This window comes from Ailuropoda melanoleuca, chromosome 6 (genome assembly GCF_002007445.2).
Source record: "Ailuropoda melanoleuca isolate Jingjing chromosome 6, ASM200744v2, whole genome shotgun sequence".
NCBI classification, from domain to species: Eukaryota; Metazoa; Chordata; class Mammalia; order Carnivora; family Ursidae; genus Ailuropoda; species Ailuropoda melanoleuca.
The window spans coordinates 25,285,202-25,311,170 of record NC_048223.1 but is presented as its reverse complement, the minus strand read 5'-3'; the positions used below and the strand labels follow the sequence as shown (position 1 = coordinate 25,311,170).

General features: G+C 39.9%; 1 protein-coding gene across 5 annotated transcripts in view; it reads left to right on the top strand.

The window, feature by feature from the left end:
* Window positions 1–25,969, top strand: part of NKIRAS1 (NFKB inhibitor interacting Ras like 1) — a 63,637-nt gene that overhangs the window by 4,307 nt on the left and 33,361 nt on the right. For all 5 annotated transcript variants that reach the window (XM_019803458.2, XM_019803457.2, XM_034662069.1 and 2 more), the window contains exons 2-4: window positions 2,509–2,621; window positions 18,808–19,049; window positions 24,509–24,616. In XM_019803458.2, the coding sequence (XP_019659017.1) occupies window positions 2,528–2,621; window positions 18,808–19,049; window positions 24,509–24,616 (444 nt within the window). In that variant the 5' untranslated portion in view covers window positions 2,509–2,527. The remainder of the gene's footprint in view (window positions 1–2,508; window positions 2,622–18,807; window positions 19,050–24,508; window positions 24,617–25,969) is intronic.

Genomic DNA, 25,969 nt, shown 5'->3' with positions numbered 1-25,969 from the left:
ATTTTTTGATTGAGCAGGAAGAGGAGAGAAGGTATTTAGAAATTCTGCTAAGACTAAGACATTTTCAGAGGAAGGAAAATAACAATAGAAAAATTAGAATTTAGATTCCAATAGCAGCCTTTTTTGACAACAGAATTGTTCTGTGCTGCCAAGATTTTTTTTATCCTCTGACAGATTTCTTTTTCATCCTCTTGGTTGGTGGTACATGGGTAAGTGGCAACTTCCTTTAAATTTTAACTATTGTCATTAAAAATCCTTTGAAAGAAAGATCACGATATCATAAACTTATATATAGGAGACCACAATATGCAGAAAGAGTAGAATCCTATGATAAATGAAATGACATTAGATTAATCATAAATTCAGATGTAGAAAATCTTTTAAAGTAGTCCATAGTTGCTGACATAGGATATATCATATCATAGATGATCAGTGTGACACAGAGTTCTCCTCTTACAAATAAAGGCTGAGAATTTTTCTATTACAGTTATGTTGAAAATATATTTAAAAAAAAAAAAAAAGAGGTACCTGGCTGGATCAGTTGGTATAGTATGTGACTGTTGATCTCAGGGTTGTAAGTTTGAGTCCCACATTGGGCATAGAAATTACTTTAAAAAAGTATATATATATATATATATATATATATATATGTATGTATGTATGTATGTGTGTGTGTGTGTGTGTGTGTGTGTCCGTCCGTCCCTTAAGAGAAGTTCTCAAGTTCTCATAGAAATAAGTGATAAATATTCTTGGGAAGGTTTGGAAGGATCCCAAGCATGCCACCAGGAAATAATGGCTACATTATATTAAGTGGTGATTATTTCTCTAATGGTAAAATGTAGTGTACTGCTCTGGAAATGAGTGTTGCATTATTACTGTGCTACAATAATGGTATCAGTAAAATTTTTCCTGTCATCAGATTGGTGTTGTGGCTAATTTGGGTCATAAAATATTATGGACTTTTGGGATGCCTGGGTGGCTCAGTCGGTTAAGAGTCCAACTCTTGGTTTCAGCTCAGGTCTGATCTCAGGGTCGTTCGATTGAGCCCCATTTTGGGTTCTGCACTCAGCGTGGAGTCTGCCTAAGATTCTCTCTCCCTCTCCCCAACATGCTCATGTGCGCCCTCTTTCTAAAATAAATAAGTCATGCTCATGTGCGCCCTCTTTCTAAAATAAATAAGTCTTTAAAAAAAAAAGACAAATTAAAAAAAAAAGAAAAAAGATTCTCTGCCCTTCCCACCTTGGCTCACGCGCTTGCTTGCTTTCTCTAAAACAAACAAATAAATATTGTAGACTTTGAGAAAATAGAGTTATGAGAAGTTCAATTGTTGCTCAATATTTTTGGTGTTAAACAGTACTCATGTACAGCATGCATATACAGAAAGGTACGTGACAGCCCTTTGAATGCTTATCTGAACTTTCTTGGTGTAGTTGTTTTCTGACTTCAAGGAGTTGTGGCATCCCTTTTAGTCAGTTATTGTATGTTCTACACTTCTAGATAAGAAGGGATTTGGGGGAAATAAGGTGGTGGAGATGGCAAAAGGCAGTGTGGAAATTTAAATTCTCTTATCAAGTTATTCTATTCAGTGAGCTTTTTTTCCCCTCTCTGCCCCGGTTTCCGTTATCTTGACTTCCGGAAAATAAAAGCTTTGAGGAAAATTAAAGAGAATGTTACCCGATTTTGCTCTTCCTTGGATATGTTAGGATGAGCGATTTTTCTAGCACTAAGAAGCATGACTCGGGCAGCTGGGTGGTTCAGTCGATTGAGCATCTGCCTTCGACTAAGGTCATGATCCCATGGTCCTGGGATTGAGCCCCACATCTGGCTCCCTGCTCAGCAGGGAATCTGCTTCTCCCTCTGCCTGCTGCTCCCCCTGCTTGTGTTCTCTCTCTGTCAAATAAATAAATAAAATATAAAAAAAAAAAAAGCGTGACTCAAGAAGTATGACAAAGAGACCCCATTGTGGCTACCAAAATCCAGTTTTTCATTCTCCTGAGAAAAGGCCGATGGCATTAATAGCATTAATGTTTCTCTAAAAATCATGTCCATTCTCTATCCAAATTTTTGTCTTCATGCCTCCTTAAATTTTTGCTTAAATGTTATTTTTTTTCCAGGTAAATATTGATGAGCAAGAAGTGACTTTCAAGGATTGGTTTCATCTAGGATTTGATTTAGATTCCTGTAGACTTAATTAGTGTTGAAATATTCTTTGTATAAAATGTTTCTGTCTTTTTGAAAATAAACATGTATTCATATCTCCATGTATTCTTGTGTTTATCTAGATTACCTCTGCAAAAAACATATAAGAAACTGGTAATACTGATTGCTCTAAGGGAGCAAATGGGGACTAGGAATGGGGTTTGAAAGGATACGCCTTATTGTATATATCCTTTTTTGTCTTTGGAATTTCCCCCTGTGTATGTATGACTTATTTAAACATAGAAAAAAAAAGAAAAACGGTTGAATGAAACAGTATACAGTTTCACAGATCTTTTATTCTCTTCACAGTGATATATCCTGAGAGAAGATGGGAAAGGGCTGCAAGGTTGTGGTCTGTGGCTTGTTATCTGTGGGGAAAACAGCAATTTTGGAGCAGCTTCTTTATGGGAATCATACTATTGGTAAGATTATTTTTTTCTAGTTTCTCTGCAGGTTTTGGGAACTGCTCAGGGTCTTTTGTTGGTCATGCTAACCTAAAGATGGGTGATGGTACACAAAAGTGAGGTGTGATCCAGAAAGACAAGGGTTGAGGAAGTCAACAGAGATTGAAAGGTGGAGGGAATAGGGGAGAGAAAAAAAAATGTTATTGAAATTCAAGAGTATTTGCTGTAAGTTACAAAGGGTAAGAAAACAAATGTGTGTGCATATGTGCATATATTTACATAATGAATAGTGGTCTCAGTCATAGAATCATTGACTTAAGAATACACTGAATGATAATCTCTCATTCGTTTCAGACACAACTTTCCAGTACTGCTCTAAGTTTTAAAAGTGGAAGAAGCAGTTATTTGCTCTAATACAACCTAATTTTGTGAATTGGATTCTCTCATTAATTTTTTCATTCATTGAGTTAAATAGTAAATACTTGCTGGGTCCTACAGGCTGTACTAAGGCCTTTTGAGGGTGTAGAAGTGAAGAAAACCACATCTCTGGCTTTTTAAGGAGATGGCTTTTTATTATCATCCTAGTGCTTGCAATTCTCAAACTTTTTGAGAACTTTTGTTTTTCAGAAACCCTCATCACAAATGCTGCACAATTGATTTCTCTCTCTCTCTCTTTTTTTCTTTTAGAGATGGGGGAAGGGGCAAAGGGAGAGGGAGAGAGAAAATCTTAAGCAGGTTCCAGGTGGGGCTCCATCTCACAACTCTAGGATCATGACCTAAGCCAAAATCAAGAGTCAGACACTTAACTGACTGAGCCATCCAGGTGCCCCTGCACTACTGATTCTTAATTTTTTTACCTCCTGATTCTAATTTATGCTTGTGCAAGAATAAATTATGCCCAGAGGAGAAAATCTCTTTACCCTCTTAAAACCCCAAACAGGTTTTGTTTATGTAGGCTTTATCAGTATTTTTACAGTGTTAGAAATTAAAATTGAGAAATTTAAAAAATACTCATTTATTACTTAAAATAATAACCTTATTACATGCTAAGGTAATGTTTTTTATGAAAAATAATTGTATTTTCAAAAAAGTGAGAGAATGAGCATTGATTTACATTTTTTGAAAATCTAACGTTCAGCTTACTAGAAGGCAGCTGGATTATTCTGTCTACTTGCTTTTGTATTTAATCAGTTATGGTATATTTTTTTAGTTGAAATATACGAAGAAAACCTGGCCTCACACAGATAAATCATTGGAAGAAGTAGAAGTATGTTAATAGCCTTTCCAGATAATTGTGGATATTCTTCTTTGCTATTTCACTAAAACTCAAGTGATGTTTACTTAAAGCTTATTGAAAACCACATTGGTGAACTTTTCCTACTCTGTTACAGTAAAATCTCATTGATCTATCTTGAACTGTAAATGGGATTTTTACCTAATAGTGGTTTTTAAACATCATAAATTGGTCGTTTGAAAAATACTGGCTCACTGAGATAAGCAGATCTTCCAAATAACATTTATTATCCTCACCAGTCTTCTCAGTATTAGGAAGCTATCAAGCTCGTGGTGATGGATGCAATTCTCATTTTCATGCAAAAGGTCAAATTTTATCATTGACAACGAATAGTGCCAGTTATATTCCTCAAATGATAGGCTCGCTTTATTCATTTTGAGAAAACATCTATCAAATACCCCAAATAACATAGTTTTCCTGTCATTTCTTCTTTAAAAAAAATTGGGGGCACGAGGGTGGCTCAGCCGATTAAGTGGCTGCCTTCAGCTCAGGTCATGATCCCAGAATCCTGGGATAGAGCCCTGCACTGGGGTCCCCTCTGCCCCTCCCTGCCACTCCCCCTGCTTGTACTCTCGTTCTCTCTCTCTCCCTCTGGCAAATAAAATCTTTTTTTTTTTTTTTAGGATTTTATTTTTTATTAAAAAAAAGATTTATTTATTTGAGGGGGAAGGGGTAGAAGGAGAGGGAGAGAGAATCCCAAGCAGACTCTAGGCGGAGCATGGAGCCTGCCACGGGGCTGGATCCTGCAACCCTGAGATCATGAACTGAGCCCAAACCAAGAGTCAGCTGCTTAACTGACTGAGCCATCCAGGCGCCCCTGAGTCCTGGTTCTTAGGTCTCTTGTCATCTTCTTTGAGTTTACGCCCTCTTGGTGGAGCATATCTTCCAGGACTTTTTGTGTGTCAAAGAGTTGTACAAAGGAAAGGAGCATCAGGTGCTGACCGTCCTTAAAATGCCCTCTGTGCCTGGTACTACTTTGGTACTACTATGCCAGTAGTAATTCTGGGACTTCTGAATAGTGTTATTTACTGTTGTCCCTGTGATTTCCTATACCCCTGTTTTAGGGTGTATTTTCTGGATCTGAGATCTTCCTCTCTCTATGATTGTGTGCTAATTTTGATGGAGGGCTTCCTCAAATAGTTACCTGAAGAAATGTACATGACACATTGTTTTGAGCCTTCAAATGTTTGAAAATGTCTCTTACTCTCAAAATTAGAATTTTGATGGGTATAGAATTCTAGATTGAGAATAATTTCCTTTCAGAATTTTGCAAGCATTGCTGCATTATCTTTTCTTTTTTTATTATAAAATTCATCATACACATAGAAAAGTGCATAAAACATATTAATGGTTTAATGAGTAATTATAAAATAATCCTTTGTGAAATGTCCACACAGGTCAAAAACTAGACTATTGAGGGCACTCCAGTAGTTGCCATATCTCTCTCTCTCCAGTAACAACTCAGCCCTTCCCTTGACTTTTGGTTAATCATTCCCTTCTTTTCTTTATAGTTTTTCCATCTATATATGTATCATTAAATGATACAGTTCACTTTTGCCTGTTATTGATTTTATGTCAGTGGAATCATACTGTATAAATTCTCCAGTTTCTGGCTTCTTTTGCTTAACATAATATTTGTAAGATACATCTGTATTGTTGTAGGTAGCTGTGGTTTAATTTTCATAAAGGCTTGGGGTGCCTGGGTGGCTCAGATGGTTGGACGTCTGCCTTCGGCTCGGGTCTTGATCTCCAGGTCTTGGGATCCAGTCCCACATCAGGCTCCCAGCTCAGTGGGGAGTCTCCTTTTCCCTCTCCCTCTCCCCCTGCTCCTGCTCTGTCTGTCTCGCAAATGAATAAATAAAGTCTTTAAATTTTTTTTTCATAAAGGCTTATGGTATTCTGTTGTATGAGTATACCTCAATTTTCTCTTTTGATGAACATTTTGATTAATTCCAGTTTGGGCTATTAGAACTAATGCTGTTATGAACAGTCTTATACATTTAGCCCAGCTATTATGTGGACAATTTCTTTTTTCTTTTTAAGATTTTATTTATCTGAGAGATGGAGAGTTTGTGCACAGGCGTGTGAGGTGGGCAGGGGAGGGGGCTCAAAGAGGAAGGGGAGAGGGACAAGCAAACTCTGTGCTCAGTGTGTGCAGAGCTGATCCAGGGGGTTCAGTCTCTCGACCCTGAGATCATGACCTGAGCCGAAATCAAGAGTCAGCTGCTTGATGGACTGAGCCACCCAGGCACCCCATATGTGGACAATTTCTGGGTTATATATGTAGGAGTGAAATTGCAGTTCATAGAGGATGTGTTTTTTCAATTTTACCGGATTCTCTTCTTGCTTCCCGTGTTGCTTTTGAGAAGCCATTATGATTCTTGTTGCTTTGGTTGTGGAAGCTCTCACAGGCTCTTTTCTTTTCTTTTTTCTTTTCTTTTCTTTTCTTTTCTTTTCTTTAGATTTTATTTTATTTTTTTTAAAGATTTTATTTATTTATTTGACAGAGATAGAGACAGCCAGAGAGAGAGGGAACACAAGCAGGGGGAGTGGGAGAGGAAGAAGCAGGCTTATAGTGGAAGAGCCTGATGTGGGGCTCGATCCCATAACGCCGGGATCACGCCCTGAGCCAAACGCAGACGCTTAACCGCTGTGCCACCCAGGCGCCCCTCGCAGGCTATTTTCTTTGTCCACAGTGTTCTGAAATTTCACAGTGGTGTATCAAATTAGTTTTCATCTGTGGTAGTGGGCACTCGGTGGACTCTTTCAATATGGAAATGCATGTTCTTCAGTTCTGAATTATTTTCTTGAGGCTTTCCCTCCTCTGTGTTCTTGTTCTCTTTCTGGAACTCTCTTTTGGATGCTGAACCTTCTGAACTAGTTGTCTGATTTTTAAATTTTGCTTCTATTTTTCATCTCTCAATATTTTGTTTCACTTTCTGAGTTTTCCTCATCTTTATATTCCAGTTCTTCTATTGAGTTTTCATTTCTTAGTATCCTGTTCTTATTTCATGATGCCCTATCTTATCCCTTTTAGTAAATACTGGGTAGTGTTTTTGCTTTCTTTACATAGTCTTTTTATTCTAAGGTGCTCTTTTGTGATTTTTGGTCTCTCTTTTCCTCAAATATCTGGTAATCCTTGGTTATCTGCTCTTAATTAAGAATGGGGAACTAAAAAGCTAATTGAAAGCTCTTTGTGAGGATAGGGTGTATGACTTGGAGCTTCACTATAAGGTGATCTGGTCGGGCATTTGTTGGAGGAACCCTATATGTTAGTATATTTAGGAATTTTCCTTTTTTACTGGCCAGATTTTTCTGCCTAAAGGATAAAGACCCGGCTCCAGTATTTTGGGAGGAGAGGGAGTGTGTAACTTAACTGCTTTCACTATGGAACTCAAACCCAAACATACTCTGTTTTACCGTCTCCAGAGATTGCACCCTTAGTCCTCTGTTGACGTGGAGGAGGTGTAGCTGCTCAGTAGCGTGGGGTGGGAGAGATGTAGAGAGTGGTGGGAAGGGTCATGGCTTTAGTTGATCTCTAAAGTAATAAAATATCAAAAGGTTAACATTTAAGGGCAGAGGGGTGGGTAGAGGAGGAAAACCAGACTGGCTTTCGGTGGATAAAACATCCACCATGACAAAAGTCTTGTAATTTTTGCCCGTAACTTTTTTGTAATCAAAGCCCAATAAGTTTATGTCTTAATAGAATAACCTTTAATTTCCTTAAGGTAGCTTTAATTATCACAGTATGATACATATACGCAAACCTATGAATAGTTTTCCTTTACTAAACATTGAACATGTTCCTTACTATAAAGAATTATGGTGATAAAAGTAGATTTTTGGTTTCTCTTGTTCCAGTCTGTTTATCATTACTTGATTTCCCTTTCAATCTAATACTTTATGGGGATTTTATTTAATACTTAACAGACATTTCATATAAGGCACCTTTAACAAATCATTATACAGATTTTAGGTTGTTTACGAAAACTATAGCAAGAATTTTCAAAAACCTATACAAGCATACCTCATTTTATTGTGCTTCATTGATACTATGGATACTGTGGGGGGGGGTTGTTTGTTCGTTTTTACAAATTTAAGGTTTGTGGTGACCCTGAGTTGAGCAAGTCTGTTGGTGCCATTTTTTTCCAACAGCATTTGCTCACCCTGTGTCTCTGTGCCAGATTTTGGTAATTATTGCAATAGTTCATACTTTGTTGTTATTTTTTGTTATGTAGATGTATGATCAGTGGTCTTTGATATTACTATTGTAATTGTTTTGGCACATCAGGAACCGTGCCCATATGAGACAGCTTAATCGATAAATGTTGTGTGTGTTCTGACTGTTCCACCAACAGGCTGTTCCCCCATCTCTCACCCTCTCCTCAGACTTCCCTATTCTCTGAGACACAGCAATATTGAAATTAGGCCAATTAATAATCCTACAGTGGCCTTTAAGTGTTCCAGTGAAGGGAAGAGTTGCACATCTCTCACTTTAAATCAAAAGCTAGAAATGATTAAACTTAGTGAGGAAGGCATGTTGGAAGCCAAGGTAGGCCGAAAGCTAGACCTCTTGCACCAGTTAGCCAAATTGTGAATGCAAGGAAAAGTTCTTGAAGGAAATTGAAAGTGCCTCTTCAGTGAACACACAAATGAAAAGAAAGTGAAACAGCTTTATTGCTGAAATGGAGACGGTTTTAGTGGTCTGAATAGAAGATCAAACCGGCCACAACATTCTCTTAAGCCAAAGGCTAATCCAGAGCAAGGCCCTAACTCTTCAATTCTTTGAAGGTTGGGAGAGGTGAGGAAGTTGCAGAAGAAAAGTTTGAAGCCAGCCCAGGTTGGTTCAGGAAGTTTACGAAGCCATTTCCATAAGTGTAAAGTGAAGCGTCAGGTGTGGTTACAGAAGCCGCAGCAGATGACCCAGAGGATCGAGCTCAGATCCCTGAGGAAGGTGGCTGCGCTAAATGACAGATTTTCAGCGTAGATGAAATAGTCTTATGTTGGAAGAAGATGCCATCTTGGGCTTTAATAGCTAGAGAGAAGTCAGTGCCTGGCTTCCAAGTTTTAAAGGACAAGTTGACTCTCTTTTTAGGAGCTAATGCTGCTGGAGCTTTTAAGTTGAAGCCAGTCCTCCTTGACCGTTGTGAAAATCCTAGGGCCCTTAAGAATTATGTTACATTTACTCTGCCTGTACTCTATAAATAGAAAAACAAAGCCTGGATGATAGCATGGTTTACTGGATATTTTAAATCCACTGTTGAGACCTACTGCTCAGAAAAAAAAGATTCCTTTCAAAATACTATTATTCATTGACAGTACAGCTAGTCACTTGAGCTCTGAGGGAAGTGGACAAGAAGATTAATTTTTTGTGCCTGCTTTTCACAACATCCATTCTGCAGCCCTTGGATCAAGGAGTCATTTTGACTTTCAAGTCTTATTATTTAAGAGATACATTTTGTAAGGTTACAGCTGCCATAGATAATGATTCTCCTGATGGATCTGGGCAGACTAAGTTGAAACCTCCTGGAAAGGATTCACTATTCTAGATGCCAGTTCATGGGAACTTTCACAGGTCATGGGAACAAGTCAAAAATGTCAACATTAACAGGAGTTTGGAAGAAGTTGATTCCAACCCTCATGGATGCCTTTGAGGGGTTCAAGACAGTGGGGGAAGTAACTGCGGATGTGGTAGAAATAGCAAGAGAACTCGAATTAGAAGTGGAGCCTGAAGATGTGGCTGAATTGCTGCAATCTCATGATAAAACTTTAACAGATGAGAATTTCTTCTTACGAATGAGCAAAGAAAGTGGTTTCTTGAGATAGAATCTATTTCTGTGATAATGTTCTGAAGACTGTTGAAATAACAGCAAAGGATTTAGAGTATCACATAAACTGATCAAATAAAAGCAGCATCAAGAGGGTGCCTGGCTGGCTCAGTTAGAGGAGTATGTGACTCTTGAGCTCAGGGCTGTGGGTTTGAGCCCCATGTTCAACATGGGTATAGAGATTACTAAAAAAAATATTAACTTCAAAAAAAGGCATCAAGGTTTGAGGGGATTGACTCCAATTGTTTCTTCTTTTAAGTAAGCTCTACACCCAGTGTAGGGGCTTGAACTCATGAACCTGAGATCAGGAGTTGCATGCCCTACCAACTGAGCCAGCCAGGTGCCCCAGATTGACTCCAATTTTTTAAAGAAATTCTGCTGTGGGTAAATGCTATCAAACAGCATCACATGCTACAGAGAAATTCTTTGTGAAAGGAAGAATCATTTGATTCATTGTCATATTTTAAGAAACTCCCACAGCTAACCCAGCCTTCAGTAGCCAGCACCCTGATCAGTCAGCAGGCATCAACATTGAGGCAAGACCTTCCAGCAGCAAAAATATTACAAGTCCCTGAAAATTCAAGTGAAGGTTAGCATTTTTTAGCAGTGAAGTATTTTTAAATTAAGGTATGTACGTGGTGGTTTTTTTTTTTTTTTTAGACATAATGCTATTCCACACTTAATAGATCAGTATGAAAGGCAGGTGCATGCAAAATGATCTCCAAAGGCTGAAGGAGCCATAAGACTGAAGAAAAAGGCCAAGTCAAGCTTGACAAAAATGGTTTATTAAAGGGAATTGCAGACAGAAGTGTGTCTTGGGTAGCTCTAAGTAGATCTCTGCAACCCTACCCCCCATAAGACCTGCTTTTATAGTCCTAGAGGCTGAGGAGCGCAGGCTGGGAGACTACCTGGGAAGAAATGTTTGAGAATCATACTTGTATCTGCAGAGCAGATCGAGGACATTATACCCTAAGGGTCTAGTTAAGGGTATGGTTAAACAGAAAGAATGTGGGGGGACTGTGCTTAAGAAAGCTTCTGGTCACAGAATGGTCATCATGGCAGATTCGTCCAAGATGGCATTAGTTTGGTTCACGCACTTCACCCCTCAAATCTGGCTTTCACAATCTCCCATGCCCACCTCTTCTGCATTATTCCCTGAGCCGTCAGAGAGGGGCTCTTGGGAGTAGGTTCCTTTGCTAGACTGTGTTCCAGTTGAATGCATAAACCACAGCAGTAATACAGATAGCAACAGGAGAAGAGACCTATGAAAAGGGGAGCAAACCCCATATCCAGCATGAATCCCATTGTAAACCATCCACATATGTCCATGTTCATCGCGGGAAAGGGTTTCTTTTACGAGAACATGAGAAGCAGCAGGCTAAGGATAAAAGAATAAATGTTTAGTAGGTACTTGTCTGGGGAGATTCTCTCCCTCTATTGAGATGACACTAGTGCCTTTGCCCTTTGTCAGGAGCATAGAGGTGGCCTGAGGTGCAAGACTAGATGGGACATATCAGACTTGTTGCCCCAAAGAGTCTGTACATGTAAAATTAAAGGTGGTGCAAACAATCACGAAAGGCAACTATGGAAAGGCTTATCTGGAATACGTATATGTTGACTGTTTTGGCCCCAACTCCGGCAGGAACAATGGGGACCACTTTAGCTCTTTGGGACATTTCTCACTCTGGCAAGAAATAGCCTATCATTCCAAGGGAAGTTGCCATTCTAACCCCCGTTCAATTCCCTCCCCCAGGAGGATGGGCTGAGGAGCCTGGAACCACAGTTGGCCCTGGCCTGCTATAAATTCAGCAACCAGTGTCTCAGTCCTTGTTTTCTGGATGGCAATAGTCCAAGGCATGCTGGTTTTGGTACCTAACCATGTGTTTGGGATGGTGCCACAGATGGTCTTAGTCGAATTTAACAAGTGTGTGGTTTCTGGCAAGACTTGTCTATCCATGCAACCGTGGCTTCTGTAAAAGAGCTCTGAGTTGAGCCTTAAGAATGCCATTCTTCTTTTCAGTTAGCCTGGTGGCCTGTGGAATACAGGGTAAATGAAACCACCAATGTATGTCCTTACATCATATCTAGTGAAATGTGTTCCTATATCATAATTTATCCTTTGAGGATATGTGTACATGGCAATAAGTTGTTCTAGGTCATTGATGGTGGCATTTTGATTGGCCCTTTTATAGGGAACGACTTAGATGAGCCCTGGCTGTATCCACACAAGTTAGGGTGTTCTTTTTCCCTTGATTCATGGTTAGAGAGCCGATATAATCAATTTGGCAGTCTAAAACCAGTTTGATCGCATGATATATGTATCTTGTGGTATGTGGAACGTCCCAGGTCTCAAATGGTAGCAGTTCAGGCAGTTACTGATGCTGCTAGGATGTCAGTATAGCAAAAGGACATGCCAGCTCCCTTCATTGTTTCAACCCACCTTAAATTGCAGTGCCCACTGTGCTTATAAAAGCATGCAGCCAGTTCTGAACTTTGCATGGAGGTAAGAGCCCTGATTTTTGCTAAGGTAGTCTGCCTCAGTATTCCCAGTGTGTGAGACAGGCCTATGCACTGAGACATGGAAAACAGTATGGGAGACAACAGGGTCCTATATTCCATATATCCTTCCATAATTCTCCCCACAGTGGTTTCTCTAAAACTTTTCAGTCATCCTGAGCTCATCGGGCCCTTATAGACAGCCTAACTATGCATGCAGAGGGTAAGGGCTCAAGGTTCGTGCAAACATACCATCTAGGCAGCTCTCAATTGAGCCCATTGGCTGCTTTTATTATCTGCAGTCTCAAACCAGATAGTATCAGTATGGGGTGGGATTGTTCCTGCAGTTCAGTGACTAGGATTTCTTCTAGGAGAGCCATCCATATACCAAGCATCTTCAGGAATAGGGTATGTGCCTTCCTTTACTTGTGAGGCGATCTCTGCAGGAGGCTTCTGGGGGATGGTCGTTAAAGGTTTCATGTTCTACTGGCTCCAAGACACCATGCAATTCAGCTCCCAGGGGACTGTTGTCAAGAACACTCTGTTGTTGTAGGTAAGCATGCCATCTTTGCAGTGTAGGGGCTTGTCTTATGGCAGAGGCCAGTCTTGTGAATATACAGTCTAGCCACCCCATTATAGGCAACCCAGTCTGGACAGTTAACTGGAAGAGTGGAAGTTAGGGGCTCCACTTGTTGAAGGGCCTTATAGCTCCCTATACTTGTTGTTCAATAGGAAAATATCGTATCTTTGTTCCCTTCCAGAGTTGTGATTAAAAGTTCAACAGGGTTAACTTTCCATTGCTGTTCCTGCCAAATGCCCAGCTTATCCCATTTGGCACAGTGGTCACAACTAGGGTCAAGGGGATACTAGGTAAAAACATTCCTGAGGCCTGTGCTCGAGTAACTAATAGCTTGGTCAAAGCCAGCTTGATGTTCTGCCCAGTGCCAGTGGGCTTTTTCACCAGATGGTATAGAGGGTACAGGCATTGTGCTAAATTGGGCTCAAGGCCATATAGTACCCCCTAGAGATCTAGGAACGTTTGCAGTTGTTTAACTGTCTTAAGGATGGGAAACTGTTGGATCTTGTCAGTCACAGAGCCCAGTACGAGACACATCTTAACCTGACCAGGTAACCCCCAAAAGCTTGACTGCTGGCCCAGGGCCTTATACTTTTCTGTGGATTGATGGCACATCCTTGCTTGTTCAGATGAGAGCAGAGACTGTTCAAGTAAGACTCTTAACAGAAGTCTTCAGAGGTTAGCATCACATCATTGACATAATGGAACCTTTTAACTGTGAGTAGTGGTGGATATAAAGACAAATCATGAGTAGTCCTACCATGACAGATAGTAGGGCTGTGTAAATATCCTTGTGACAATACCTGGAATGCCCACTGTCAACCATCTCATGTGATGCAAAGAAACATTAAAGAAAGCATTGGGGGATGGGGGACACCTGGGTGGCTAAGTCAGTTCAGTGTTGACATTTGGTTTCAGTTCAGGTCACCATTTCAGGGTTGTGGGATTGAGCCCTGTACTAGGCTCTGTGCTTAGCCGAGAGTTGCTTGAGATTCTCTCTCTCCCTCTCCCTTTGCACCACCCCCCACATGTGCTCATGTGTGCGTGCGTACTCTCTCAAATAAATAATTTTTTTTAAAGATTATATTTATTTGACTGAGAGAGAGCACAAGCAGGGGGAGCTGCAGCCAGAGGGGGAGAGGGAGAAGCAGGATCCCTGCTGAGCAGAGAGCCCCATGCAGGGCCCAATCCCAGGACCCTGAGATCATGACCTGAGCCAAAGGCAGACAGTTAACCCACTGAGCCACCCAGGCGCCCCTCAAATAAATAAAATCTTAAAAAATTAAAAAATAAGCATTGGCTAAATCCAAAACCACATGGTAAGAGCCTACACCATGTACTATTTGTTCACTGATTTGGGTAATATTAGGACAACCTTATTTAGTTCTCTGTAATCCATGGTCATTCTCCAGGTGCCATCTGGTTTCTTGACAGGCCATACAGCGCTATTACAGGGATTTTGTGCTGGCCTGATTTTTTGTACTCTTGCTAATTCCATATAGTGGCAGGTATTTCCTCAAATCCTCTTAACCAGTATTGCTTTACATTTATTACCTGGAGAGGGCAGGATCCAAATTTGCATTTCCCCTTAAGACAGTTTTAATTACTGTAAATTGAAAGTGAAATTCTCCTACAGAGCTTTGTAGTATTTTTTTTCCCAGAAGAGTATCTATGACTAATATATTCTTCAGTATTGGAGAAAAAGAAAACCTCGTAAGGAGCAGTGGGCTTTTATTCTCAAGCACGCTGTTGTGCGTTTCACCCTATGCTTTTCTTCTCTTTTTTTTTTAGATTTCATTGTCAGCAGGAGAGTGCACAAGCAGGGTACGGAGTAGCAGGCAGAGGGAGAAGCAGGCTCCCCGCTATGCAAGGAACCTGATGCGGGACTTGATTCCAGGACCCTGGGATCATGACCTGAGCCAAAGGCAGATGCTCAACCGACTAAGCCACCCAGGCATCCCCACCCTTATGCTTTTCCCTCCATAACTATTGGTGGCTGCCCAGGTCCCTGAATGCCATTCTGGATTGTCATGAATTAGGGTGCATTCTGCTCTGGTATCTACTAAGGCCGTGGTTTTTTGGTTAATTTTTGGTGTCCAGTAAATTGTGAACTGTACATGGGACCTCCAGTTGCCTCCTATGGCTCTCACATGGAAGCAGCCTTGGTCCCATTCCTGGTCTCTCAGGCAAGGGGGTACCTGGCCCTGGTAAGAAGTCACCTGTGGCTTAGTTTTTTTTTCTTCCAGGGGTGGATAGAGGGCAGTGGCCTAAACTGCTGAGCAGAAGTAAACTCCTTCCATAAAGCCATTAGACAACATTTGGTTGGCAGTCTGTCTTTTCTCTGTTTATGCCCACTGCCAGCAGGTCATGCCACATTTGCTTTTGGGTTACCCTAATGGCACCTTTGTCTTAGAGTAACCTTATTTCTAATAGCTTTAAGTACATATATTATTTAGAATTCTTAACCCTCAGAAACCTTAATTTCTAGTAAAAACTAAGCAATTGTGAACTGTTATATCAGCATTCTAGCAAAACTTTAAGGTTCCAAGACACCAAGAAGATTTGGGACACTAATTAAAACGTTTACCTAAAACTTTATATCTGTTCTGTCTACGTGTTCCTAACAATTATGTCTAGATGACTGGTGAAAATTCCATGAGACGTTAGGCAAAATCAACATTCTAAGTCATTTTTGTTGACATATTGCAATAGATGAACATGAACTTAACTGGTAAATTTGATTGTTGGAATTGTATTTGATGCTGATTGATAACTCTAAAGAGATGCCTGTTTTAATTAAGCCAACAAACTTAAAACTTTAAGAAAGATTATCTTAGATCACCTGAACTTAAAAAAACATTTGGGTTAATTTTTATTATATTTGAGAATTTAAGTTACATAAATGCTAATTTTCTTTAAGTCATTTAAACAGCTTTTTTTTTTTAAATACAAATTTTAGCAGTACCGTCCAGGGGTAGAAAATAATACATAACTATAACACATACATATGGACACACATAAACACACAGATACAGAGACTTTATAGCTTCTGTTTTAAAATTATTGCCATGACATAGGTACAAAGGTCAATCATAAATGTTGGATCTAAATTTGGGTTTTTTTGGTAGATGGAATAAGGTAAGGTAACCTGTCTAGATGGCTTAAGCTATTTCCACTTATATTTGGAGAAGACACTTAAGATTTGTATGTCATTTTACCAGAGAGAAAAACCAAATTCTAATTTTTCATCAGCTTACTTTTGATAGTCAAATTCATTTTAATATAAATTCATTTTAATCTTAGCCAGCTTGAGCACACATAAAATTCCTTTCCAAATATTCCTTTTCCACAGACCTTCTACAATTTTCTCCATTCTGATTTTGTCCTGTTTTTTTTTTTCTCTTCAGATCACCAGATGTTCTTTAGGACAAAATTTTTTTATTCCTCAGCAAAAATGCATCTCTGTTTTTCATAACTTCTCCTACTGAAAACACATCCTATTTTCCTGGCATACAAAGATTTTTCCCATGAGTTCCATGGTTTAGCATCCCAGGCTGGCTTCAAATGATGGCTGTAATACGAGGTTGCCACATTTTATGCACCCCCCCCCAACCCAGGACGCACAAAGCGACAGACACGCTGAGGTCTCAATTTGTGCATCCTGGGTTTAGATGGTATTTACCAAATTAGAAGCCAAAAGGGATGTGGATAGTCTCCTGTCCTTCTCCAGTTGTAATTCTTTCTCCAACTGCCTTATTTCATTTCTGCCACTAGCCGGACATTGATGGTTACCTGAAGGGCCCATAGGAGCAGGCAACCCACCAGGGCCACTGCTTGGCAGCCTTCCTTACCCCAGTGGGTCATGCAACTTTGTAATAGCTCTAATCCATTGGGCTTTTTCAGGGTGTTCCCGTACTCATGCATCAGTCCATAGGCATCAAGCAAACAAATTGTGCCTTCCCACATTGATGTGGTCAGCCACTCCAGGGTTTCCCCCAACAGAAGCTTCATTCCCTTGCTCATTCTTCAGTCTCTCGGCTCCTCCTGGTTGGCTCACCAATTGTTCTGTGAAAGGGAGGTAATTTGCTAAATGATATTCAAAGGCTGAAGGAGCCATAAGACTGAAGAAAAAGGCCAAGTCCAGCTTGACAAAAAATGGTTTAATAAAGGGGCTTCTGGAAGTCCCTCTTGCGCAGCTGCAAGACAAGTAGATCTCTGCAACTCCACCTCCTATAAGACCTGCTTGTACAGCACTAAAGGCTGAGGAGTGCAGGCTGGGAGACCACCTGGGAAGGAATGTTTGAGAATCACAGTCAGCTCTCCAGAGCAGATCAAGGACATTATGCCCCAGGGTGTGCTTAAGGGTGTGGCTAAACAGAAAGAGTGGGGCAGGGAAGACTGTGCTGTAGAAGGCTTCAGAGTGGTGTTGGCAGATTTGTCCAGGATGGCATTGGTCTGTTTCACACAATAGTGTAAACATAACTTTTATATGCACTGGGAAACCAAAAAATTCAAGACTGACTTTATTGTGATACTCACTTTATTGCAGAGGTCTGGAACAGAACCAGCAACATTTCTGGGATATGTCTGTATGTTTTATTGGCATAGGATGTTAGCCACATGATTTTATTTCTGGATATAGCTCATATTTAAATATGAAGATAGTTCCTGGGACCCTAGATACCGGTCTTATAAGCCTCTTCACTGTTCATTAAAATCTAAAGTATTAATCTCCCCTTAATTCTCTTAACAAATGGTTCTTGAATACTTGCTATGTATACAGAATGGTTTGTTTCTCTCAGAGATGTGGGACTAGTTGAAGAGACAAAACTCACACAAATGCAACGAAGGAAAATGCATTTTGAAACGAACACTCAGGCCAGAAGGGAACAGAAACTGGGACATCAGTTATGAAATGAGCTCATTCATTCATTCATTCCTTCAGCAAACATTTACTAAGGACTTTTTGTGTATGTAAGTCAGTTTGTTAGTCCTCAGAGCTATAAAGACAGATTAGCCGGTCTTGGCTCTCAGAGATTACAGTCCAGCTTTTGAGGAGACAGATAAAGATTGAAGTATAAAATGGTATTACTGGTACAGGGAACAGTAGGAGTAGAAAGTTGGGAAGGGGATAATCAGGAGAGAATCCATAGAGTTGACATTTCAGTGAAGTTTGGGAAGGAGAGACTAGGTCTTTTACCAGGTGTTTACTGAGCTGTTGCCGTAGCAGGTGAAGATAACAAGCCAACAGGAATGAAGGAGGCAACAGATTAAACAGGTGTTTCAGCACCAGAGTGGCTGATTTTTGATAACTTTCCACTCTTCTTGGTCAGCAAGAACTACAAGACTTCCAGGGAGATGGTGATCAAGGGAAGAAAGCAAGGAGGAGGAACAAGTGTGGGGAGGAAAGATAAGTTTTGTTAGTTTGAAGTACTTTCATGACAATGACATTCACATATAAATGCCCAATAGGTACTTGAGAACTAAAGCCTGGTGCTCATATCAATTTTTGAGTCCCTTAAACAGACTCTGGAAATACTGAAAACTGTACAGAATAAAGGCAGCAAAGTTACCCCAGGTCCTGTCCTTGGCGACTTAGTTGTTGAAAGCCACTTTTAAAATCAGCCTTTGATTCTCCAATTTTGGTACTAAGTTCTTTGTTAACAGTTACTTCTTAAAAATACCTATTGGAAGTCTCATTGCCAAATTTTTATTTCTACTTTTATTTCTAAACAGAAGAAACATATTTTAATACCACTTTGCTCACTTACTATAACAAATACCTTTCATTTTAAAGAAATTTAGTAAATGGAAATATGATTCTTATATGTAGTAAATAGGGAAACTGCTAGAAAGCCAACTTCTAAAGGAGAAGAAAATATTCACCAATTGGTATTGAGTTATCCAAAAAGAATATTTTTTCTTTGTTGAGGTTTGACTTAACACTTTATTAACTGCAGGTATACAATGTAATGGTTCGATATAAGAGTAATTTCTTTTTAATCCCAGGAATGGAAGATTGTGAAACAATGGAAGATGTATATATGGCTTCAGTGGAAACAGATCGGGGAGTAAAGGAACAGTTACATCTTTATGACACCAGAGGCTTACAGGAGGGCGTGGAGCTACCAAAGCATTATTTTTCATTTGCTGATGGCTTTGTTCTTGTGTACAGTGTGAATAACCTTGAATCCTTTCAAAGAGTAGAGCTTCTGAAGAAAGAAATTGATAAGTTTAAAGACAAAAAGGAGGTAAGTGGGTTTGTTAAAAATGCTAACTATGAATTGTAATATTTAAATCATAGCATGGACTTTTGGGCAGTTAAAATATTTAAAAAGCATTAAATTGTATTCACAGTATCTTTAATCTTCATAATATGTTTTCTTAGCCCAGGAAATACAGAATTGAACGAATTCAGTCAGTACCAGGAAATACAGAATTGAACAAATTCAGTCAGTACCAGTGTTTGACTTTTTGCTTTTGCTTGTTACCATGTGCAAGTTGAATTTTAACGACACTGTGTCTCGAGTACTACATAGTTCATATTGTTTGGAATCACTATTTCCTAGGGCTCTCTTTGTCTCGTTGGCAAAATAGGATTCTTGTTTTTGGCCTTAGCGGAGAATAATAAATATAAATACATATAAAATGATTGGATTCTACTCACTTACTACTTAGAAATAAGTTCCTTACCATGATCTATAGCCTTAAATGATACAGCCCATACCTATCCTTTTCGTCTTATAGTTATCATTTTGCTCCTCTGTCACTGTACTCCAGGGACACTGGTCTACTTTTGTTTTATTCAGTGTGATGATTTTGTTCCCCTATTAAGTCTTAGTCAATTGCTGGTTCCCTCCCTGGAACTCTGAATGCAGGTCTTTCTCCAAATCTTCACACGGCTGACTCCCTATCATTTAGGGAAGCACATAATGGATTGGTTAACAGCACTAGCTAGATGTTCTTAACCTAGATTTTTACATTTTATTTATTATGTTAAACTTATTTTGAGATAATTGTAGATTCACATGCATTTTTAAGAAATAATAGAGATCCCTTACCCAGTTCCATCAGTGCTAACATTGTACAAAACAAGTAGTGTTACCACCAAGATATTTATGTTTATAGTCAAGATGCAGAACAGTTCCATCATTGCAAGGGTCCTTCCTGTTATCTTTTTTTGCCATACCCACTTTTCTCCCATCCCCATCCCCTCCTTTTTTTAAAAAAGATTTTATTTATTTGACAGAGACACAGCGAGAGAGGGAACACCAGCAGGGGGAGTGGGAGAGGGAGATGCAGGCTTCCCGCTGAGCAGGGAGCCCGATGCAGGGCTCCATCCCAGGACCCTGGGATCATGACCTGAGCCAAAGCAGACACTTAACAACTGAACCACCCAGGTGCCCCCCATCCCCGTCCCCTTAATCCCTGACTAATCTGTTTTTCATTTCTATAACCTTGTCATTCCACAAGTGTTAACATAAGTGGACTCATACAGTGCAGAACCTTTCGGTACCGGCATTTTTCAATCAGCATAACTCTCTGGAGTGCCACCCAAGTTATTGCATTTATCAGTAGTTCATTCCTTTTTATTGCTGAGTGATACCCCATGGTATTTATGTACCAAAGTTTATTTAACCATTCACTTGTTGAAGGACATCTGGGTTGTTGATTTTATTATTTTGAATACTTATTTGCTTTGTGAATAGATTACAGTCAGTCACAAAGTTCAGTTTCCAAAAGACACAGAGGCAAGTAGTAGATGGTCTCCTCCCACCTGTTTCCCATTTTCCCACCTAAACAGATAAATGATGTTAATTTCTAGGGTATCCTTCATATTCTCCCTGCCCCCCAGAAGTTGAAAGAGTGATTCGTTGAACACTCATATTTGATACCTGAATTTTGGCTCTGCTTCTCAACTTTCTGCCTCAGTTTCCTTAACCAAACTGGGGATAATAGTACCTTTCTCAAATGGTTGTTGGGGAGATTTAAGAAGCACCTTCAGTCAACAAATGTTTATTGAGCAGCTACTATATGCCTGGCATTAGGTGAGGTGCAGGGAATACAATAGACAACCAACAAATGTATATCATTAAGAGTCAGATGCTATGTAGAAAAGTAAAGTAGAGCAGGGTGCAAGGGTACTATTTTCTGTAGGGTCATCTGGGAAGGCATCCTTGGTAAAGTGACTTTCAGCAGAGATTTGAAGGAAGTGAGGGAGACAGCCAGGCCCATGTGGAGGATGAACACTCGAAGTGGAGGGACTGGCTGGTGCAAGGGTCTGGGAAAGTTTGCTTTGTCATGTTCAGGAACAACAGTGAAGCCAGAGTGGGGCTAGGAGTATGGTAGGAGTTGAGGGCCACACTCTGGATCAGAAGCCATTGGTTTTGAGCAAAGGAAAGACATGATCTAACTTAGGTTGCATTTATTTATTTTCATGTTTGATTTAAAACATTGAGTAGGTAATGTTTGCACATGGTTATGGTTCAGAAATAAAAATGTTATATAAAAAGGACTATTGTGAGGTCTAGTTCCCATCCCTGTCCTCAACTACTGAGTTCCTTTATCTCAAGCATACTATTCATTTATTTATTATCTATTCATTTATTGATTGATTGATTGTAAGCTCTGTGCCCAATGTTGGGCTTGAACTCATGACCTTGAGATCAAGAGTTGCATGCTACACCACCTGAACAAGCCAGTTCCCCCTCAAGCATGCTTTTTAAATATTTTACCACTTTACTTGTTTTAGGGCATTCTTCCAAAATTTCTTTATATTAATACAAGCAAATAGGAATATACGTAGTTTTTCCCCACCCCCACTTTCTTACACCAAAGGTAGCATAGTGTTCTGCACCTTAGATTTTTCATGTAATGTATCTGGGTGGGCAGTCCTTTCCATAGCAGTACTCAGATTCCTTTTTTTTAAAAAAAAAAACTGATGTGTATTCATTGTATGGATGTATCATACTTATTTAACCAGTTCCAAACTGATGGATAGTTGGGCTATTTACAGTCATTTGCTATTATGAACTATCCTACAATGAATAATCTTACACATTTATTATTTTGTATGATTTAGGGTATAGCTATAAAATCAGCCAAAATGAGGTTCTTGAATCAAAGGCTGTATTTCCAAATTACCTTCCATAACAAGGGTATGAAAGTGCCTGTTCTCCAGTCTTGACAACAGCACGTGCTTGTGGATTTTGTGCATCTTCTGGGTAAAAAGGATACTTGAGTAGTTTCAGTTTCCTTAATATGAATGACTAAACATCTTTGACTTGTTTTAAAATGTTTATTTTGGCTGCTGTGTTGACAACAGACAACATAGTTGGGGGACAAGGTGAGAAGCAAGTTTTGTGAAATACTGTGCTCTGGAGAACTCACACAGTTACCAGTTGAGGAGAAACCACTAAGAAGTAGGGAGTGATCAAAGTATGTCATGGTGAGATAGGTCAGAAAAGCCGAGGACAAGGACATGGCCAGCCTTTAGAAACTTGGGACGTCTTAAGAACAGTTACAGTGAAACAGTGAAATGAAGTTTGGACACAGCAAAGACAGCTCTTTGAAAGAGTTCTGAGTCAAAGGGTAAATATATTGTCTTATAAAAGGAAACAGAGAGGAGCTGGAGAAGGATGTGTAAAAGAGGGCTTTTTAAGATGAGAGCTTGTGTTTGCATGCTCACAGAATGATTCAATAGAGAGGAGAAAATTGATGGGGAGGGGAATAATTGCTGGAGTGACAGTCTTGACTGGGGTAGAGGATGGGTTTTAGAAGATGGTAGGTTGTTAGGTGTGGTGGTGGATGCAGGTGAAAGTATTAATTGCTTCTGTTTTCTTACTGAAGTAATACGGACATCACCTGAGAGTAAGGTGGGAAAGAAGAGATGTTGGAGGTCGAAGGGGGCCAAGGTAGGAGTTGTTCATATATTTGCTAGAGAACACCAGGCTCACTTAAAGTCAGTGGTTATGGATTGGGACAAGCCAGCAGGGCTGTTTTTTTCCCTCCATGTTCAGTAGGTGGTGTAGGCACAGTCCAGTTAAGAATTAAATTTAAGGTGGGGAGTTGACCGGGTGAATACAATGGGATGATGATGTCAAGGTAGTAAAGTAAAAGAATCTAAACTAGGCCAAGAACTGAGGACAGGAGAGGGGTTGAAGGACAGTGATCAAGGTAGGAGAGCCAGTGGATTGTAGGTCCTTCTGGTGTTGAGGATTGTTGCAGTCAGGGTGTTAGGCGTGAACTTAGGAAGGCAAAGGTGGGAGTGGGATTCCTGGAATCGGGACCATGGAGGGGAGCAATTATAATGGCAAGAGTAGGATGTGTTCATGGGAGTGAATGGCCAAAGAAGTCAGGAGGATGATTAAGGCTATTTGGGAAGGGTCATCCATGTGGTTAATGAAGTCACTAGGACTTACGATAAAAGTTGTGTGGGGGTGACCATGACCCAGGTCTGTAATAAGTAGCAACAGGGTGGGGGTGGGAAACAGGTATAGGTAGTACACACTAACAGCACCAGCCTTCAGTTTTAGGGTGCTTAGAGAAGGACATCATAGGAGGCAGCCTTGAGGGACAAGGGCACCCTCTACATCCCCCCTGTGCCCACTGTGGTAGTGAGTACTACAGAGCTGAGCCAGTTTCAGCTAGGAAAGGTGAAGGGAACATTCAAAGCAGAGATGGTGACATAAGGGGATTTTGTTAAAAGTCTAGGGGCAACATGGAACAGTTTCTGCAACTGGATGGGAGAGGGAGATGGGAGATCAGACTAGGAGATAACATGTGAAGATGAAAATGTGGGTGATGAAGAATGACAGGAGGGCCTGAGGGATAGATCCTGTCAAGAAATGAAGGCCTATGAGACTTGCCAAGAAAACCAGAGCTCTGGGGCCTGCTGTTCCATCCTACCAGGGAGGCGTGGTCTAACTGGAGCACAGAGAGCTCAGTTTTAAGGCAGGAACCCATCAATGGCTTAAATGTCCTATTTCAAAGCTGCTCCTCAGAGGTGCCTTCTCTAACAATGCTTACTGCCCTTCTTCTGCTTTCCATGATCTTGTTTTATTATCATCTTCTTCCTGCTGGGCTTTGACTGCCTTGTGACTGCTGTGTTCCCGTGGCCTGAAAGTGCATGGTGTGCAATAAGCATTCAGCTTAAGTGAAGGACTGCCTTAGTTAGTGTAGAATACGCCTATTGGTCCATACATTCAACAAATATTCAGTGCCTGCGTTAGGCACTTGTCTATGATCAGGAATAATGTGAACAGAATAACAATTCCTGTTCTCATAGAATTTAGGTTCTAGAGGTAAACTCTCACAGCCCCAGGGGTCTTTTTGGTTTTTTGAAGTACGTCTTGCAGATTTCCCAAACAGCAGGTATAGCTACACTGAAATGCAGACACATTTCAAACTGTTATCTCTTTCTTAGATGTTAATTTCCCCAAGTCTAGCTTCTATTCATACCTGCCCTGAGTAACTTCACTTACTGATCATTTAAAATTTTCCTAGTTAACAAGCTGTAGAGCATCTGCATTTTTAACTAAAATGCATTCAGGAAGAATGTGGTTAATGTCCTACTAAGTTTTGACTCTGGTCACATCTGGGGATCAGTTTTGAAGCAGCAGTTCTATTCAATAGGACAATTTTCTTGATTTTTCTATTTTGCCTAGGAACTGATGTTGGCAAAGTGTAATCTTTTTTACTTTCCTTTCAGGTAGCAATTGTTGTATTAGGAAACAAAATCGATCTTTCTGAGCAGAGACAAGTGGATGCTGAGGTGGCACAGCAATGGGCAAGAAGTGAGAAAGTACGCCTGTGGGAGGTAACGGTTACAGATCGGAGAACTCTGATTGAGCCATTCACTCTCTTAGCCAGCAAACTTTCCCAGCCCCAGAGCAAATCAAGCTTTCCTTTGCCTGGGAGGAAAAACAAAGGGAACTCTAGCTCAGAGAACTAAAAATCAGTAATGTTATAACTGTTTGTTGAATAGTGATTGCCTTTAGGTGTCCGTGAACATATTTAAGACAGGCCATTTGCATCTACCTTTGGTCCTTAGGAAACCTTTAAGGAAGTAATTTAATGCACTTTAGGTTATAATTAAATTATTTGGGCTAAGTTTATTGCCTGATATGAAATAATATATTTGCACTGTCATTGTTTGAAACAATTGTCCCTGAACTTAGCACCTTCGTTTTGTTGCGATTGTCCAAACAGTAAAATAAAGTTTGGGTAGCATGCAGATATACCTGTGAGCAGTAGCTCTACGACCCCCAACTTGAGAAGCCATTTTTCTGTGTAACTTTATGCAAACTTCTTAGCTCAAATATAATTTTGTTTTTAAGAAGTTCATTAAATCATCTAATGTCTAGAATTATAAAGTGACATTTTTAGATCACAAACGGTAAACAATTTAGGTGTTAAACTAAATTTTATCTCATGGAGACCTTGCTAAATAGAACAAAACTTACGATTTAATTTTGTTCGAATTATATACTTAGCATGACTTGAGGTAGTAGATGATGTAAATATGTTCAGAGCGTTTGCTCTTTCTTTAGAAAACCGCTAAGCACTTAAGGACACTAAAGCTTCCATTTTCCCCAAGTATTACCACACCTTCTGCAGTAGTTTTCTGGATACACAGTCATGTGGAATAAAATGTATCATAAAAATATTGGACTTCAGGTAGTCTTCAGGTTAGATATTGGAGTTTATGCTATGGTATTCTTTGAAGCTTTTGGCAATATCCGAGCAGCGGGGTTAACTGTATTTCGCAAGTTGACAATATTGTAACTAATTTTTAAAGTAGGAAAGCAAGCTACTTAGTATTTCAACTGGCAAAGCAGCTTTTCTTTCTTTCTTTTTTTTTTTTTTTTTAAGAAGGGGGGGCGGGGAAAGAGAATCTTAAGTAGGTTCTGTGGCTCAACCTCACAACCCTGAGATCATGACCTGGGCCACAATCAAGAGTTAACCAAATGAACCAGCCAGGTACCCCTCAGCTATTTGATTTATATGTAAAATGTGAAGTAAGCTGTTCAAGAAAGACATGTGAAAAAATCTAGTATGCTGTAACTTTTTTTTTGAAGTAAACTCTACCCATGGGGCTCAAAGTCAGTACCCCAAGATTGAGTCTCTACCAACATTTCCTAAGTGGAATGCTTTTAAGGCTGGGTTCAGT